The sequence below is a fragment of the Hordeum vulgare genome, chromosome 2H, assembly GCF_904849725.1.
Source record: "Hordeum vulgare subsp. vulgare chromosome 2H, MorexV3_pseudomolecules_assembly, whole genome shotgun sequence".
NCBI lineage: Eukaryota > Viridiplantae > Streptophyta > Magnoliopsida > Poales > Poaceae > Hordeum > Hordeum vulgare.
In genome coordinates this window covers 45,618,106-45,637,058 of record NC_058519.1, presented here as the reverse complement: position 1 = coordinate 45,637,058, position 18,953 = coordinate 45,618,106, and the positions used below count along the sequence as shown (strand labels likewise).

Below are 18,953 nucleotides of genomic sequence, written 5' to 3'. Positions count from 1 at the left end.
ATGCGATTACCTTCGTCTATCAAGGCATGTTATTTCGGTAGAACTGCAAGGAAGCCTGAATGTCGTCATACAAGTCTACTCGGAATCTGGTGATATCGTCGCACAAGGTGAGGTTTGCTTCACGCCCAAAGCTTGCAATATAAGTTAGGAGACATGTTTCTTGGGTGACTGTGACACTAAGGCGGAAGTGGCGATCACTGTATCACGGACAAAATTGTTTTTCATATATCACATACATGACCTCTTAAACTGTAGAACTGATATAATTCACCGGTTGTTTCAATCTGAAAGTCGTAATTGTATGCAAACTAAATAAATTTGAGGTGTAATGTTTCCAACCAAAAGAAATACATCTTCAATCTTATTTTCTTCTAGGTCGTTCCTAAGAGTGGGCTATTACCAATAAGCACCAGGAAAAATGATATGCAAGATAAGCATCAGAAAAAATGATATGCAAGTGTGTGTATAGAGGCAATGAAAATTAGTAGTTTTCACATAAGCCGACACTAGTAGAAAACGGGCCTTTGGCCTGGACCATTTAGTCCCGGCCTGCCTCTGGGCCGGGACTAAAGGCCCGGCCACGTCGCCCCAATTCTCAATGCCTCCCTCGAGGCTTTAGTCCCGTCCGTAAGGAGCCTTTAATCCCGGTTCGTGTCCCAAACCGGGACTAAAGGGCTACGCGGCGGGCAGTGGTGGTGGCAACCGTTCGTGTCCCCCTTTAGTCCCGGTTGGTGGCTCAACCCGAGACTAAAGGACTAACACGTGGCCTGCCGTAGTGGTGGCGACCGTTGGTATACCTCTTTAGTCACGGTTGGTGGCACAACCCGGGACTAAATGCCTAACATGTGGCCTGCCGTAGTGGTGGCAACCGTTTGGTATACCTCTTTAGTCCCGGTTGGTGGCTCAACCCGGGATTAAAGGCCCAAACGGTTTGCATCCCGCGTCGTTTCGGACGATGAAAAGCACGAACCGAAGCGTACAGTCGCCATTTCTCTGTTCTTCTTCTCTCTCGCGTCGCCCTCTCTATTCTTCTCCTCTGTTCTTCTCCTCTCTTCTTCCCTTCTCTTCTTCCACCATGCCAACTATCTTTCGTGAGGTGCTCACACATGGCACGACCAAGCTCCGTGTCGTGTACACGAACCTGAGCAGGGAGGTGCCATTTTTTCTTCAACAGTTGAAGGAACGATGGTTTGACCACGCAGCGGATCATGAGAAGTTCTTCGGGCTTGATCTGGAGTACACGGCCGATCAACGCGGTGTTGCCGTCATCCAACTATGCTTCGCAAGCCATGTCTTGATCTTCCAATGGGCGAGGTAAGTTTTGAGGCTTTCTTTGATCCAAGATAATGACATTGTAAGTTTATTTGTTTCAATCATAGTTGGTTCCCTTCAAATAGTTGTAGTGAAACAATTTTGATTAGTTGAAGGGGAGCACAATCTAATTGGAATAGTGTTCCGTAATCTGAAAAATCGTATTAGAATCAACTAGTGTTTAATATGTTCCATTGAAATCATAGTTGGTTCCCTTCAAATAGTTGTAGTGAAACAATTTTGATTACTTGAAGGGGAGCACAATCTAATTGGAATAGTGTTCCATAATCTGAAAAATCGTATTAGAATCAACTAGTGTTTAATATGTTCCATTGGAATCATAGTTGGTTCCCTTCAAATAGTTGTAGTGAAACAATTTTGATTAGTTGAAGGGGAACACAATCTGATTGGAATAGTGTTCCATAATCTGAAAAATCGTATTAGATTGAACTAGTGTTTAATATGTTCCATTGAAATCATAGCTGATTCGCTTCAAATAGTTGTAGTGAAACAATTTTGATTAGTTGAAGGGAACACAATCTGATTGGAATAGTGTTCCATAATCTGAAAAATCTGATTGGTTCAATATGTTCCATTGAAATCATAGTTGCAGTGATACAATTTTATGCGGTGTTCTTTGATTCAAGGTTATGAAAATTGAATATAGCTAGTGATCTCTCTAGGTTCCATTGGATAGCAATATGATATGTCATAGTCATGAAAATTGCATATAGCTAGTGATCTCTCTAGGTTCCATTGGATAGCTATAGTGATCTCTCTAGGTTCCATTGCATATGTTCTATTTGAATCCTAAAGATAAGTTTCTCTTTAGTTGTAGTGAAACATGTTTCCTTATTGCAGCAGTATGTAACATTTTCCATTTTAATTTGTTTCTGTTGCAAGAGTGACAAGCATTGTCCAGAACTCATGGAGTTCCTTCGCAGCGGCATCACTTTTGCTTCCGTTGACATAAGGAACGACAAGCTGAAGATGAGGCACAGCTTCGGTATTGAGATACCAGCTGGTTGCCTCGTTGATATCCAAACGATATTCAGGCTTCGACATGACAGGACTTCGATGGCTCATATGGCAGTTGCCTTAATCGACGAGTCATATGGTGATATGAAGACCAGTTTCCCAAAGTATCAGCACAAACTTTGGGAGAAGGGCCCACTTGATGATATCAACATTGAGTATGCAGCAAAAGATGCATACGTTTCATACGAGTTGTACCGCAAGATTCGAGTCGTGAACTATGGCCAGCGTCACCTCGAGGAACGTGGACATTCTGATTTAGATGATTCAGACGAGTAGTGTTCTGAACGTCGAACACTTGTATATATATCTATGGTAGCTATTATTATGTACTGTTTGGGCTAGTATATATCATGTACTTGTTGGACCAATTTATATATGTCTAGTTTCTGTTTGTGCCATTATAGTTTCCAAATTTGAATGGTTTAGCCCTTTCTAACTTCATTTGCTACTTTTGAATGGTTTAGCCCTTTCTAACTTCATGGTATCATGCATTTCGACCACATATATATACAAAAAGTCTTCAGTTCAAATAAGTTCAAAAAATGAAATCCCTTTTGTAACAGATCTGTTTTTGATTAAAACAATCATTTAAAAATGAAAGACCATTAGTCCCACGTGGCATGCAGCGGAACCACGTGGCGTGCCGCGGAACCACTTTTGTTGTGGGGGTCGCTTCTCCTTCTTCTCCTTGTGCTAGATATTGGTTATGCACTAGGGAAAGTAGGAGTAGCGACCATCATCGACGGTTGAAAAATCAGGTGAGCTAGTGTCCACCATATATGAGAGAAGAAGAAATCCCTTTGTGATGTGCCTTTGAATGGTGCATTTTGAACACACAAAAAGTATGAAGTTCAAATAAGTTCAAAAAAAATAAGTAAATGCACGAAGAATACCAAATGAAGTCAGAAATTGTTTAAATTTGGTGATGTGCCTTTGAATGGTGCATTTTGAACACACAAAAAGTATGGAGTTCAAATAAGTTCAAAAAAAATGAAATCCCTTTGTAAGAGATGAGTTCTCGTTCGAAACCCTGCTACTTCGAGAGAGATTGTCAGTTTTGTACACGAACTGCATCCAGTTTTTGTCGTAGCCCTCTCAACTTTTTAACACATGCTATGTGGGTGAAATGATGATAACATGCCAACTTTCAACATTTTCAGAGTTCATTTGTAGTGCTTTTCAATTTCAGGGTCAACTAGCTCAAAAAAAATAAGTAAATGCACGAAGAATACCAAATGAAGTCAGAAATTGTTGAAATTTTGTGATGTGCCTTTGAATGGTGCATTTTGAACACACAAAAAGTATGGAGTTCAAATAAGTTCAAAAAAATGAAATCCCTTTGTAAGAGATGAGTTCTCGTTTGAAACCCTGCTACTTCGAGAGAGATTGTCAGTTTTGTACACGAACTGCATCCAGTTTTTGTCGTAGCCCTCTCAACTTTTTAACACATGCTATGTGGGTGAAATGATGATAGCATGCCAACTTTCAACATTTTCAGAGTTCATTTGTAGTGCTTTTCAATTTCAGGGTCACCTAGCTAAAAACAATAAGTAAATGCACGAAATATACCAAATGAAGTGAGAAATTGTTGAAATTTTGTGATGTGCCTTTGAATGGTGCATTTTGAACACACAAAAAGTATGGAGTTCAAATAAGTTCAAAAAAAATGAAATCCCTTTGTAAGAGATGAGTTCTCGTTCGAAACCCTGCTACTTCGAGAGAGAGTGTCAGTTTTGTACACGAACTGCATCCAGTTTTTGTCGTAGCCCTCTCAACTTTTTTACACATGCTATGTGGGTGAAATGATGATAGCATGCCAACTTTCAACATTTTCAGAGTTCATTTGTAGTGCTTTTCAATTTCAGGGTCAACTAGCTCAAAAAAAATAAGTAAATGCACGAAGAATACCAAATGAAGTCAGAAATTGTTTAAATTTGGTGATGTGCCTTTGAATGGTGCATTTTGAACACACAAAAATTATGGAGTTCAAATAAGTTCAAAAAAAATGAAATCCCTTTGTAAGAGATGAGTTCCGGTTCGAAACCCTGCTACTTCGAGAGAGATTGTCAGTTTTGTACACGAACTGCATCCAGTTTTTGTCGTAGCCCTCTCAACTTTTTAACACATGCTATGTGGGTGAAATGATGATAGCATGCCAACTTTCAACATTTTCAGAGTTCATTTGTAGTGCTTTTCAATTTCAGGGTCAACTAGCTCAACAAAAATAAGTAAATGCACGAAGAATACCAAATGAAGTCAGAAATTGTTGAAATTTTGTGATGTGCCTTTGAATGGTGCATTTTGAACACACAAAAAGTATGGAGTTCAAATGAGATAATTCATCAAGGTTTTGAGATACAAGGTTGTCCATTTAAGAAACAAAACAATGCTAGTTAGCAAAACAAGCTGCAACAATATGACATCCTCACCCCGTGTGGTTGTACCAAGCAAAATCAGGTACACATGAAACCAGCCTAAGAGACAAAGCAGATGCGCAACCAGTGAAGGTAGAAGCATGATTACTCATAATCTAGAGGCATTTGTGGCCATTTAGTGTTCATATTTCCATGGCAAGGTCCAAAGCAATAAGGGTATTTGCCACCTGACCTTTTTTGTGAAAACAAAGAAATTAATCTCTAGAAGAGTATTAACACATATCACTCATGATGAGCATAACTCTACAAGGAAAGGTGAGAAGGAGATCAACACATATGCTACATAAATTTGCATCTACTTCTCACCTTGTTCCCGTTCTGCGGTATGTTGTCTTGCTCATCCAACCTGAACTGGTAGAGAAAGTTCCTTGTAGTACTTTATTTGTGAGGATATAACATGAGTCAGCAACAAATATATCATTGTTATTCACGGCAAGATAATAGATCAGTGTATTTCATTACAAGATAATAGATCATTCATAAATATATATTTTGTTGGCTATTGATTGATTACTCGAAAGTAATACAAATATGGGATTACAAGTTTGGGCATGTTTCTTTGCAACGACATCTGTTAGCAGAGGTAAATCATAATTTTATTGGCATATATTACTAATAGAAAATATTGAGAAAATACTACTTTTCTTTTTATATTACTTAAGTTAGAACAATCAATTCCTTGCATGTCCCGTAACATCTCATAGAGCCTCTCCGGCTTTAACTCGGCAATTTTGGGTTAGAATAAAATCATAGATTTCCCCCAAAATAAATAAACAAGAACAATAAGAAATAAAAACCTAAGAATTCAAGCCTATCACACAATCACGCACTTCCGATGACATGTCAACAATCAGACATACCAAAACCTTTGGTCCTCAATTTTCCCACTACAAAATTAAACATGGAACACTCGTGCATGCATGCGTGTGAAACAACAAACATAACATTTATCCTAGTAATACATATTAATATTAGAAGATCAAAGTGTGTTTCCCTATGTAACATTTCAGTTGACATATTATGCATCAGATCCCCCTGCAAGAGCCTCCTCTGTCGTAGCCACACTCGTATCTGACGATAGTGGAGTAGCCTAGGCCATGGAGAAGGGAAACGGGCACAATATGTAGAGAATTTTTTGTGTATTTGTCCACTCATTTTGAACTGTATATGGTCCATAGTGAAAATATCCAAAACATCTTATATTTGTGGACATAGGGAGTACTAAATAGTAGAAATATATAAGAGTATGCATACATACAAGATATTACCTTTGGGGTTTGTTGTCATTACTATGTGGGGGATGAAACCAAAAGTAGTACACTCTTGGTGTGTTGGAATTATGCCCTAGAGGCAATAATAAATATATAGTTATTATTATAATTCCTGTATCAAGATAATAGTTTATTGTCCATGCTATAATTGTATTGAATGAAGACTCATTTACATGTGTGGATACATAGACAAAACACCGTCCCTAGCATGCCTCTAGTTGGCTAGCCAGTTGATCGATGATAGTCAGTGTCTTCTGACTATGAACAAGGTGTTGTTGCTTGATAACTGGATCACGTCATTGGGAGAATCACGTGATGGACTAGACCCAAACTAATAGACGTAGCATGTTGATCGTGTCATTTTGTTGCTACTGTTTTCTGCGTGTCAAGTATTTATTCCTATGACCATGAGATCATATAACTCACTGACACCGGAGGAATGCTTTGTGTGTATCAAACGTCGCAACGTAACTGGGTGACTATAAAGATGCTCTACAGGTATCTCCGAAGGTGTTAGTTGAGTTAGTATGGATCAAGACTGGGATTTGTCACTCCGTGTGACGGAGAGGTATCTCGGGGCCCACTCGGTAATACAACATCACACACAAGCCTTGCAAGCAATGTAACTTAGTGTAAGTTGCGGGATCTTGTATTACGGAACGAGTAAAGAGACTTGCCGGTAAACGAGATTGAAATAGGTATGCGGATACTGACGATCGAATCTCGGGCAAGTAACATACCGAAGGACAAAGGGAATGACATACGGGATTATACGAATCCTTGGCACTGAGGTTCAAACGATAAGATCTTCGTAGAATATGTAGGATCCAATATGGGCATCCAGGTCCCGCTATTGGATATTGACCGAGGAGTCTCTCGGGTCATGTCTACATAGTTCTCGAACCCGCAGGGTCTGCACACTTAAGGTTCGACGTTGTTTTATGCGTATATGAGTTATATGGTTGGTTACCGAATGTTGTTCGGAGTCCCGGATGAGATCACGGACGTCACGAGGGTTTCCGGAATGGTCCGGAAACGAAGATTGATATATAGGATGACCTCATTTGATTACCGGAAGGTTTTCGGAGTTACCGGGAATGTACCGGGAATGACGAATGGGTTCCGGGAGTTCACCGGGGGGGGGGCAACCCACCCCGGGGAAGCCCATAGGCCTTGGGGGAGACACACCAGCCCTTAGTGGGCTGGTGGGACAGCCCACAAGTGCTCTATGCGCCAAGAGAAGAAAATCAAGAGGAAAAGAAAAAAAAAGGAGGAGGTGGGAAGGGAGGGGGACTCCCTCCCACCAAACCTAGTCCAACTCGGTTTGGGGGGGGAGAGTCCTCCCCCTTGGACTCGGCCGACCCCCTTGGGGCTCCTTGAGCCCCAAGGCAAGGCCCCCTCCCTCCCACCTATATATACGGAGGTTTTAGGGCTGATTTGAGACGACTTTTCCACGGCAGCCCGACCACATACCTCCACGGTTTTTTCCTCTAGATTGCGTTTCTGCGGAGCTCGGGCGGAGCCCTGCTGAGACAAGGTCATCACCAACCTCCGGAGCGCCGTCACGCTGCCGGAGAACTCTTCTACCTCTCCGTCTCTCTTGCTGGATCAAGAAGGCCGAGATCATCGTCGAGCTGTACGTGTGCTGAACGCGGAGGTGTCGTCCGTTCGGTACTAGATCGTGGGACTGATCGCGGGATTGTTCGCGGGGCGGATCGAGGGATGTGAGGACGTTCCACTACATCAACCGCGTTCTCTAACGCTTCTGCTGTACGGTCTACAAGGGTACGTAGATCACTCATCCCCTCTCGTAGATGGACATCACCATGGTAGGTCTTCGTGCGCGTAGGAAAATTTTTGTTTCCCATGCGACGTTCCCCATCATGGTGATATATTTTGTCGGTTGTCCATGAAACCAACCACATGGAGAAGTTAAGCGATATTGCCCTTGGTAATCACTATTGGGTCTTCCTATAATATTGTTGTTGGTATTCACTTTGGTTGCTGCAGCTGAAAAGTGGTTCCCCCTAAATTAGATATATATGGTGGTATGTTGTGTAAAATACATTTCATATTTTAATTTGGTGCAGATATGGATATACGTATTAGCAAGTTAACTTGTGGATTGAGTATTAGTAGTACCATATTGACACGATATGGCGACAACTCATGCATTCATATCATAGGAGGTTAGAAAAATAAGTATTTTGGATGAACGAAAATCTTACAGTACAAAGTATAGTCCTTAACTACATGGTTACATGGTAGATGCATATATCATTTGGGAAATGTAATGGACGAACCACATGATTTTTTGCTTCATTACTGAAACTTTAGTTGTCGTTTGATCTAATCGCGCCACGTTCCACTAAATGATGTAATATAAAAAATGTTTATTCCTTATTTAAAAAGAGTGCAATTTGTTAACAATCCAAAGTGGCACAATTGTAAAAAGTAGCTTAAGTTATATGAAGATTAATTCAAACTTATGATTGGAAGTCACCATTGGATGACCCTCTTCGACAAGAAATCTATAGATCCATGACGGAATTGTGATGACGTTCCTTAATTCGTCACGCATAACGTCACCAATTAGTAAGTCGCAATCGGGACGGAGAACAACAGGTCCTTGATGACGGACGTCTGCTACCGTCACGGATCGAAGAAGTGGGCTTAGTCGGGCCTAGCAATTTTTCGTATACACCATCTAGACCGCCATGGATTGTCCTCCTGCTGATGTGGCGTACATGCCCCTTCTTTGGGCCATACATTTTTCTCAAAAAAAACTGTGAGGATACATGGGTGGTATTGTATGCCGCACATGACAGTATGTTCTGATTATGTTGATTCCTGTAAAAAAAGAGGAAACCGCATCAGCGGTCTTAGTTCTTTCCCCACATCGTCAGTTTGGTCCCAATTCTTTAAAACGGAACATCCAAGTCCTAATCTTATCTATATGCTTCACCGCAGGTCCTAAATAAGTCTGACCTTGGTGCCACGTCGGACGTTGGTCGTTACGCGGGCGTTTTCTCGCGGTTGGCTGATAGGACATATGCAAATGAACCCCTTAGCTCTTCTCCGAGCTCTGTAAGCTCTCACGTCACAAAATGAAGTAAATATTGTGTATCCGAATTCAAATGAATGTTTTATCTGAGTACGGTTCCAGTCCAAATATAAATGATGTTTTATCCAAATTCAAATATGCAGTACTTGACATCAACTCGAGATTGTTACAACACAAGATAATAACTTAATAGATCGAGATCGAGTTTACTATATTGTCTTGTTTCAGCCAAAATAAACAACTGCCAGCACAAGTGCACTGTAGATAAGTTTGCACTTAGACGGTTTGATTGAAACCAGAGCTACACATGAGCATCAGGTTTCTGTCAAACCAAGACAAAATATGAACGCAAGTTATCCAAAATATACAGATAAAACATCTCCAAAATATGAACTAGCATTCATTCAACTAAACATCTGGGACTTGGTTCTCTTTCTTCTTTGACACTTGTTGCTTCTTTTTCTTCTTTAAACCAAGTGTTTTGGTAGGTGGTCTTGGAGGTGGGAGCTCATCCTTGTAGCTGGCAATGAATTGACTCTCGGGTAGAGGACCTGGTGGTGCAGTTTGAGATTGTTGTGTCGCTATTGCCTGCAAACCAAGTGTACATGAGAATTCAGCAAGAAAAGATAAATTTAATACCAAACAATTGACTCACTTGTTCCTGTAGAACATGAATCACACTAGATGACGTGACACTGTAACTCATTGCAGATTCCACAATACTAGCTGTTGCACTTGTAGCCATCTGGTGTACTATCTTTTTTTGAAACAAATCAAAGAAATGTGAGATATAGTAATCATGTAAGGACAAATCAAGTGCACAGATGTGAGATCACACAGGAGGCGAACTAGGAGAGCCACCAATCAGGTATATAGCCTTATACTTGCCACGAGTTGGGCTCAACACAGGAGGCGAACTAGGAGAGCCACCAATCACGACATCATCAATTACAACAACATCATCAAAATTCATATCTTTGTGGTCCACAAAAATCTGAAAGTATTGAAATTTAGGAACAATAGCAATCATATGCATTGTGTCAACATCTCGGTCTATAATGCGGAGTCCTGATCCGAGATCCTTTCTAGGGAGAAGCCAGTACAAAGTATACTTATCTCGATCACTATAATCTAGCTGCTCCATGAAATCTGTCAGCCACTGAGGTGACCAAGTATCTGCTTCACAGCCATCAAATCTTGCTTGCTTGCCATCAACATAGCTCTTCGCGGCCCCAAATCCATACAAAAAACCGCTATAATTGATTTCTACTGTGAATTCCTCCTCAAGCGGACCTAAATAGTACGCAAATCGTCAGATTATGCCGCCAACTCGACCTACAAATGAACCTCCGTGATGTGGCTGCACGAATTGGGGATTTAGGGTTAAGGATTACTCACCGTAGCGGGCAGGAGGATCGTTTGGTCGCCGGAGCTTCGGCCCCTTGCGAGCGGGCTCGTTCCTCGTGTTCTCCATGCCAGCCGCAACCGCAGTTGCTCCATCGCCTCCGGTCATCACCGGAGTAGCAGCGCCGCCGCCAGGTCGCCTCCCGTGTCGCGAGACAGAAAGGTATCAATTATTCCACGGTGCGAAATAAGACAGAGTCGGTCGATCGGGGGCTAATTGCAAAGTTACACCGGAGCGGTCTTAAGCTGTGCACGCCCCCACGTCCCACGTGGCACCAGTCAACGCGGGTCAGACTTATTTAGGATCTGCGGTGAAGCATATAGATAAGATTAGGACTTGGATGTTCCGTTTTAAAGAACTAGTACAAGAACCAGCAAATAGGAAAACATTACTGGTGTGCTTGTTGGACCACTAGAGACAGGCTAACATACACAGTTAAAAAAATAGTCCGGACCCAAACAAATGGGCCAAAACTTACTGGACCGAAGGATACATGGGCATAGGCAACGCCACGTCAGATCCAACTAGAGGGTTGTTGGTGCCACGTCATCATGAAATCCGTGACGGAAAAGTCTGTCACAGTGGGCCGGGCGGGTTTGAGGGTCGATCGGTGACGGTAAAGGACCGTCATGGTTTGGTGGACATCGATGACAGACAGAGCGACCATCGTAGATGCCCATCGTTGGCAGTTTTTAGGCTGTCGGTGACGGATTGGGGCTATCACAAATTAACAGATTTGTTGTAGTGTTCGATAAGATTAAGACGGATATGAAGATAGTCCAAAATAGAGCTCGAACATCAAAGTTATGACATATCTAGTGAACATGTGGAGCAGAAAATTTGGTGTCAACTGGCGAGGCAGAAAACCCAATTAATATGGTGTCAACTGAAAAAGTTCGGTATCCTTGAAACGAACACTTTTGACATTTGGAACTTTGGATCATCCTAATCCGAGGTCGTATACAATATGTGGAGCCGAGGCATGGTGAGGAACATAAGCTGTAGAGTTACTTTGGACATACCAAATGAATTTGGCTCGGCGAGATCGAGTGAATGTCAGAAAATTTGTCTGAAGCACCTTGTTCACTCGATGAGACCATACGAAAGCACTTGAATATTTGAATGAAATATAAAAGAGTACAAAAGGTTGGCAAGGTAGACTAAAAAAGAACTAAGGAAACCATTCGGAGGCTCCATTTGGGTCCGGAAATTTCCACCGTATTCTTGTCCAAGTTAGGCTAGGGTTTTTGATATTTTAAAAGGAATTTTGAGTCTTTTCTTGTACAGGATGTTCAACCACCTCATATATAGATGAGAGGTGATAGGTGACAGCCGTATAAATAACATACAATCGATCTATCAATATATCACTTTCCCCCCTAGTTTTTACATCTCACCCTCGTTATATATCCCTCATTCTTTGTGTTGGAGGGCAAAAGACTTCGAGGCTCTCAGAGCGAGCGAGTCGACCTAGCACAGCCCATAGCGGCCGCGCGGCCAGACGGGTCCCTCCAGGACGTGCGGGGTTTTGGGTCTATAAAAACGCGCGATGAACTAATTGTGTACCGCGCTTCTCACCGGGTTTCCTTTGACGCGAGTTGCGGTGTATCATCCCCGGTGTCAAGGGCACACAGTGGCATACTCGTGAACATAACTTGTATAAAAGAATAAATAAACCGGAATAGGAAAAATGAAAATGAAAACCTAAAAGAAAAAACAACCAGGACGACAAAAATGATTATTAAAAGTAAAAAGGAAAAAATTAAAGTAAAAGAAAATTGTAGAAACTAGTAAACAAGCACAAAAGAAGAAGAAAACATAAAACGAAACCTTCCTAAAACCAGATGAAGGTTCCCAAACCCCGTTGGTTTGGCCAGCCCACTCAAATATCAATGTGAGTGGCCGTTCCATGTCGCAAAGAATGAGATATAGCCTTTGCCATTACTATTTGGTTCCTGTTGTGCTGTTTACTCCGTAAACTGTACAGGGCACCCATGCACGATTCTATGGGTTGGCCCATGTATGACTTGAGGCTTCATGAAGTATCTCCATGCTTTCGGCGGACTATTAGTTTTGCTGGTTTTTCTATGTCCTTGTTTGGTCATTTTTTCCTTTTCCTTTTTAATTTATTTTTTATTTCTTAACTAACACTTTTTTAAATTCATAGGTGCTTTCAGATTCATGATTTTTTGGAATTTAAGATTTTTATTAATTCATAACTTTTTCAAATGGATGATTTGAAAAAAATCTGAAAATCTTCAAAATCGTGAATCTTTTTAATGTTTCTTGAACCTTTTTAAAGGGGAACGCTACGCATCCGCCGGATGATTTCTAAAAATTATCCGTCGCCTAGCTAGCCGTCGGATGGCGATCTAACGCCCTGCATCCCCACCGCATGGTTCTGAAACGACGCTCGAGTTGCGAAAACTTTCGCTTTGTTGCAAGAAATAAACTTTGGATCTGTTAATTCCTGAAACAACGATCGAGTTTCAGAAACAATTTGCTTGTTGCAGGATTTTTTTCTTTGTTTTTGCGGGAGAATTTTTTGCAACAAAGGTCATGTTTCAGGAATTTTTACAACAAAGGTCAAGTTACAGAACCACTACCTAGCGAGCAGGGAAACTCTTGGCGGCGGGGCGGCCGGCGAGCTCTAGGCGGCGGGGCGGCCGGCGAGCTCTTGGCGGCGGGGCGGGGCGGCCGGCGAGCTCTAGGCGGCGGGGAGGCCGGCGTGGCGGCCGGCGGGGCGGCCGGCGAGATCTAGGCGGCGGGGCGGCCGGCCGGCGAGCTCTAGGCGGCGAGGCGGCCGGCGGCGGGGCGGCCGGCGAGCTCTTCCCGTGGAAGCCGTCGTCGCCATGCCTGGGTCCCTCGTTCTGCAACTACTTCCAAGTTACAAGAACAACGTCCTGAAACAATGGAGTTGTTTCAGGAAACGGGTCACGGCGCGTCCACCCGGCCACGTGGCGAACAAAGAAGACGGTGGACGCGAAAGCAGGATCCGTCGGTTGAAAAGTAACGTTTCCCTTTTTAAACTAGATATTTTTTTTCAAAATTTCATGAACTTTCTCAAATTCGTGATTTGTTTTTTGGAATTCATGCACTTTTTGGAATTCGTGAACTTTTACTTCAAATCCATGTTTTTTTTGGAAAAATAACATCTTTTAAGATCCACTATTTTTAAAAATCCATGATTTTTTTATATTCTTAACAATAAAGTTCTAATTTAAGAAAAAACATCACAAAGTATATGGTCAAACAGTGAATCAGAGGACAACCCGCTTATTGGGCTGGCCCAACCGAGTTGGCGTGTGAGGTCTCAATAACCGAAATCACTAATTAGGAAATACTCCTTACAAAGATCACTCCCATCTCCCTGGGAGTTTCCCTTTTTCGTAGATTCATATTTTCAAAATATTTTATCTCCTAAACCGTGCATATAAATCTTGAACCATTTTCACTGTTGGATATCTCGTGCCGGGATCTTTAAAATTAGACCCCGTGTTGATAGGTTTTGACTAACTTTTTTCCACAAAAAAAAGACAAATAAACCGTGACTCTCACAATAGAAAAAACAAAAAACATTTTTTTGCGTTTTTTCCTTCCCGAGAAGCCCGGAGCCGGGCCTCTAACGAAGGCAAAATCATGCCTCTCACAGAAGCAAAATTGTGCTTCTCGCTGCAAAAGAAACCCGTATTTGTTTCCTTTCCGAGAGGTACGGGTGTGCCTCTTACAAAGACAAAATTGTGCCTCTCACCACGACAAAACTGTGTCTTTCGCAAAAAAAAAACAGAAAACGTGTTTTTTATTTCTTTCAGAGAGGTAGGACCGTGCCTGTCGCGAAAGTAAAACCGAGTGTCTCGCGGAAGCAAAACCGTGCCTCTTACGAAAGTAAAACAGTGCCTCTCACAGAAAAAATTAAAAATGGGTTTTTTCCACCGTACCTTCCGCGAAGACAAAATCGTACCTCTTGCGAAAGTGGCTCTCACGAAAAAACAGAAAACACGTTTTCTCGCATTTTTTTATTTTATCTTTGTAAAAAAAGTAAAAAAGAACGGTGAAAAACTGAAACACCATAAAAAAGAAAAAAACTATTAAAAAACTAAAACAAAAACGAAATCCAAAAAAAGCGTGCTCGCTGAGCCGAAAACCTAGCCCAATAATCGAGACGGGTCCAGGTCATCTACGTTTGGTCCAACCCAACGAACCAACAAGGTGCGCCCAGAAAACTGAAACTACTACCCCTCAAGAAAAAACAAAAAAAAAACTGAAACTACTCCGACTCCGAGCATGCATGCAAGTCCCAGTTCGACATGGTTACCACTGGATTTCAGGGAGCGATCTATCTATCCTATCTATATATACATGCATACCATGGACATCGTTTGACGATCGATCGAGCCTCCAGAAGCGAGCTTCGATCGATCGGTCGGTCGGTCGGCCGGCAGGACGACAATGATGGCGCCTACGTTGTCTTCCTCGGAGCAGGCGGACGGAGTAGTCGTCCCCGCCCCGGATCCGCTCGTCCACGCCGCCTTCGACCAGCACGGCACGCACTTCGTCGCGGCGACGGCCACCGACTTCCACGTCCTCTCCTGCCACCCTCTCGACACCGTCATGCGCCACCCCGGCGGCACGCCCACGGTGACCTCCGCCCAGCTGCTCACGCGGTCGCAGCTGGCCGTCGCGACGCGGAGGCCCAACGGCGCCGTCGAGGAGGACCGCCACGCGATCGACTTCTGGAACGGCATGTGCAAGCCCAAGGACGCCAGGACCAACACCATCAGGAGCCCGTGCGGCGCCGTGGGCGGGTTCCGCCTGCGCGGGGACCACATGCTCGTCGCCGGCGAGGAGAAGGCGAGACTGTTCGACGGCGTCCACTGGGAGAAGGAGGTGCTGGCGACGGGGCCGAACCCGCTGGGGCTGTGCGCCATGGAGGAGCCGAATGGGCCGGCGACGCTCGTGTACGCGCTGCCGCTGCCGGAGGCGGGCTCGGTGCAGGTCCGCCGGCGCGGCAGGGCCGGCAGCGTCAACGTGCGCGCGCACGACTCCGGCGTGGCGTGCCTCGCGCTGTCCCGCGATGGACGGCTGCTCGCCACCGCCGGCACCCGGGGCACGCTCGTGCGCATCTTCAGCACCGCCGACGGCACCAAGCTGCAAGAGGTATGCCTCCTCTCAAAGCTCTCTCGTTTTTCGATCCTGAACTATGAGTTGCATCTGTCTACACTTCAATTTTGACCTCAAACTATCTCTTTGACCTCAAGCTTTTAATAAACGTGGAAAAGGTAATTTGAAAAGACAGATTCACTACTCGATATATGATTTGCGATCGATATGTTCTTACTAAGAAGTTTTTTCAGTAGTCAACCTACAAAAATCTCGGAATAAGTAACATTAACCCTAGAAAAGGATTAATAATCAAACCGAAATTAGTACTTCCCTCATTTTCTAAAACAATAGAGTTTTCTCTCCAAAGAAATAATTGTATGAATTTTGCTTGCTTGGTTGTAAGCGCAACACACATACACACATCACACGCGCGTGTGTGTGTGTGTGTGTTCAAGCATGATTTTCGTGAGAAATCCCCGATTTATATTTAGTCAACCAAATTTTCTCATTGAAATCCTATAGTACTCCCTCCGTCTCAGTTTACAAGTCCGGCACATATACCTAGGTCATCAATTTAACCAACTTAACGAGAATCATATATAACAAAAAAAATATATCATTTGAAACTTTAGATGTTCTATTTTCTAATGATATAATTTTGTGTTAAACAATATATTTTATATAAGTCAAATTAATAATCTAGGTACACGTGCATGCCTTTTAAACTGTAACGGAGGGAGTATAATCATATAGACATTTCAATAATCCCGCAACACGATCGGATATCATCTACTCCCTCCGTCCGGAAATAATTGTCCTAAAAATGAATGTATGTAGACTTATTTTAGTTATGAGAGTGTTTTTTTGCACCCACGCACATTGCACCCACGGTGCACCTACAATCAAAAAATTAGCAAAACATTTCAAAAAAAATCTAAAACTTTATGCGTGTGATAATGATCAAATGTTTTAGGTGCTTGTAAAATTTGATGATGAAATGACATTCGAGGAGCTCTGCATAAAAAAAACAAAGTTTATACTAACATGGGTGCAGCGCATCATTTGTGTTTCGTCTCGTACGGAGATCATTTGATGTTTTTTGGTGATCAAATTTTGCAAGCTCCTAAATCATTTGCTCGTAATCACATCCACCAAGTAACAATTTTTTTTTGAATTTACTGTTCACTTCGTGGGTGTATCGAAGCTGGGTCCATCCATTACTTTTCTTTTAGTCATAGATACATCTATTTTTATCTATTTATACGACAAGTAATTATGAACGGAGGAAGTAGTTATATTTCGTCTTGTTCACATTTTGGTGTTGTTTTGACTCTTGTTGTAGCTAAGGAGGGGCACCGACGGGGCAGACATTCACTGCATCGCTTTCTCCCCAGACTCCAAATGGCTGGCGGTGTCCAGCGACAAGGCAACGGTACATGTCTTCAGCGTCGATGACTTCAACCTCACAAGCTCCACGCCGGAGGACCACCATGCCGGCGATAACCTTCTGGCGGCACCACCAGCACCGGCAACAGCTAACCAGCGCTCATCACGCATGTCATTCCTGAAGGGTAGGTGAATATTCATACATGTTAACTGGTAAAATTAACTGGTAAAACCTAAACTTAACGATCGACTCCTCATGAACACACAGGCTACCTCCCGACGTATTTCAGTTCGAAGTGGTCGTTTGCCCAGTTCCGGATCCCTGACGCCTGTACCAAGTGCTCGGTGGCGTTCGACAAAAGACACCCCAACACCATTTCCATCGTGTGCATGGACAAAAGGTGCGTTCAAGAAGCTAAAATCAATCTCTCAATGTTATAGCTTTTGTTTAGAAGTTTCTGAGACGATAGCATAACGGTAGATGATGCTGACAACGGCTGTCATGGTGTGCGTGCAGGTTCTACCGCTGCGAGTTTGACCCGGTGAAAGGAGGCGACATGGTGCCGGGGGTGTACCACGAGAACTTCATGGACTTGTGAAGGGATTAGGGAGACGCAAGGCAGCAAGTCATATCTTTAGGTCCAGTTGGAAGTCAATATACTTTCAGGTTGATGATGTCTAGATTTTCCTACGTAGACGTGCCTCTATGGCGTTGTATGAGTCATGACTTCTTTGGCATTTTTATCATCTCCTTTTTTAATGAATATACATGCAATTCTCCTGCATGATTCGGAAGGAAAAGAAAGAATCATAAGGCACGCACCAAGGTGCAACCACAAGTCCTACGGTGTGACCCTCGTGGAGCCTACAGCATCACAATTCCCACCTTTGTCATGTGTCGTTAATGTCTCCGCTTTGCCGCCTTCAATCTGCTAGCCACAAGTCGAAGCTTCGACGTGCTGATCGTTGGGGTCTTAGTGTTGTCATGCAGCTAGCCGCTAATTAGCAGCACCCCTAACATCTACCCCGGACTACAGACGATGATAAGCATGTTTTTACTATTTTCCTCGGTTGGTCCTTTTCTCTTTGCATGGTTTTCTAATTAGGATTCTAACATATTTTTATGCGTGTACATTATGGGGCAATGGAAAATTTTAAAATAGGTTGCCTCTTGTTTGGACATGTCGAAGCAAGGGCTGGTGAGACTAAGGTTCGTAAAGAGAGCTTCACACTAGTGGAAAAGGGGGGCCGGGACTAAAGGCCCGGCCACGTCGCCCCAATTCTCAATGCCTCCCTCGAGACTTTAGTCCCGGCCCGTAAGGAGCCTTTAATCCCGGTTCGTGTCCCAAACCGGGACTAAAGGGCTACGCGGTGGGCAGCCCGCATGTGCGTCATCTTTAGTCCCGGTTTGTGTCTCAAACCGGGACTAAAGTCCTCTGCCTATATATAGCACAGCCCCCCTCTCCCTTCTTCCTTGCATTTTTCTTGGATGGAGGATTGTGGGTGGGTGCTAGCTCTCCACTTTTTTTGATGCACTAGAGGTGTTTGTTGAAATGTGTGTTAGAGCGATGCCGCTTTAGTTCACCGAACACAACTACGATATGAGATGCCTGAGCCACGCTTAAACCTCTTCCTCCTTATTTCTACTTATTCTAAAAGGTTAGCAACTATATTTCCTCGTTTAGACCGTGCGGTACTAATTTTTAGGATCGTGATTGTATTTGATATACTGTCGTATAACACAGATGAGCCATCCATGGATGTACGGTGATCGACGCACAACCGCTTACAGAGAAGGCGTGCATTCTTTTCGAGATGCAGCCGATGCGAACAAGCATGGTGGTGGCTATATGTTTTGTCCATGTGTTGAATGTCGGAATGAGAAGGATTACACTTCCTCAAGAGTCATTCAGAGCCACCTGTTTCGGTCCGGTTTTATG

The 18,953-nt window shown here is 43.2% G+C and overlaps 1 protein-coding gene and 1 long non-coding RNA gene across 2 annotated transcripts; one reads left to right on the top strand and one right to left on the bottom strand.

The window, feature by feature from the left end:
• Window positions 1-9,285: 9,285 nt before the first annotated feature.
• On the bottom strand, window positions 9,286-10,328 carry LOC123429479. Its single transcript, XR_006622689.1, has 2 exons — window positions 9,775-10,328; window positions 9,286-9,707 (listed from the first exon to the last, which is right to left on the bottom strand). It is a non-coding gene; the product is annotated as an uncharacterized LOC123429479 (long non-coding RNA).
• Window positions 10,329-14,973: 4,645 nt separating this feature from the next.
• Window positions 14,974-17,612, top strand: LOC123430501 (autophagy-related protein 18d-like). The gene is made up of 5 exons (XM_045114368.1): window positions 14,974-15,411; window positions 15,520-15,681; window positions 16,970-17,198; window positions 17,282-17,414; window positions 17,531-17,612. The coding sequence occupies exons 1-5, from the start codon at window positions 14,974-14,976 to the stop codon at window positions 17,610-17,612; spliced, it is 1,044 nt and encodes a 347-aa protein (XP_044970303.1).
• Window positions 17,613-18,953: the final 1,341 nt, after the last annotated feature.

Coding starts and splice junctions, on each gene's coding strand:
- LOC123430501 (XM_045114368.1), top strand. CDS start 14,974: ATGATGGCGCCTACGTTGTCTTCCTCGGAGCAGGCGGACGGAGTAGTC. Junction 15,682..16,969: donor ACGGCACCAAGCTGCAAGAG/GTATGCCTCCTC, acceptor CTCTTGTTGTAG/CTAAGGAGGGGCACCGACGG. Junction 17,415..17,530: donor ATCGTGTGCATGGACAAAAG/GTGCGTTCAAGA, acceptor GTGTGCGTGCAG/GTTCTACCGCTGCGAGTTTG.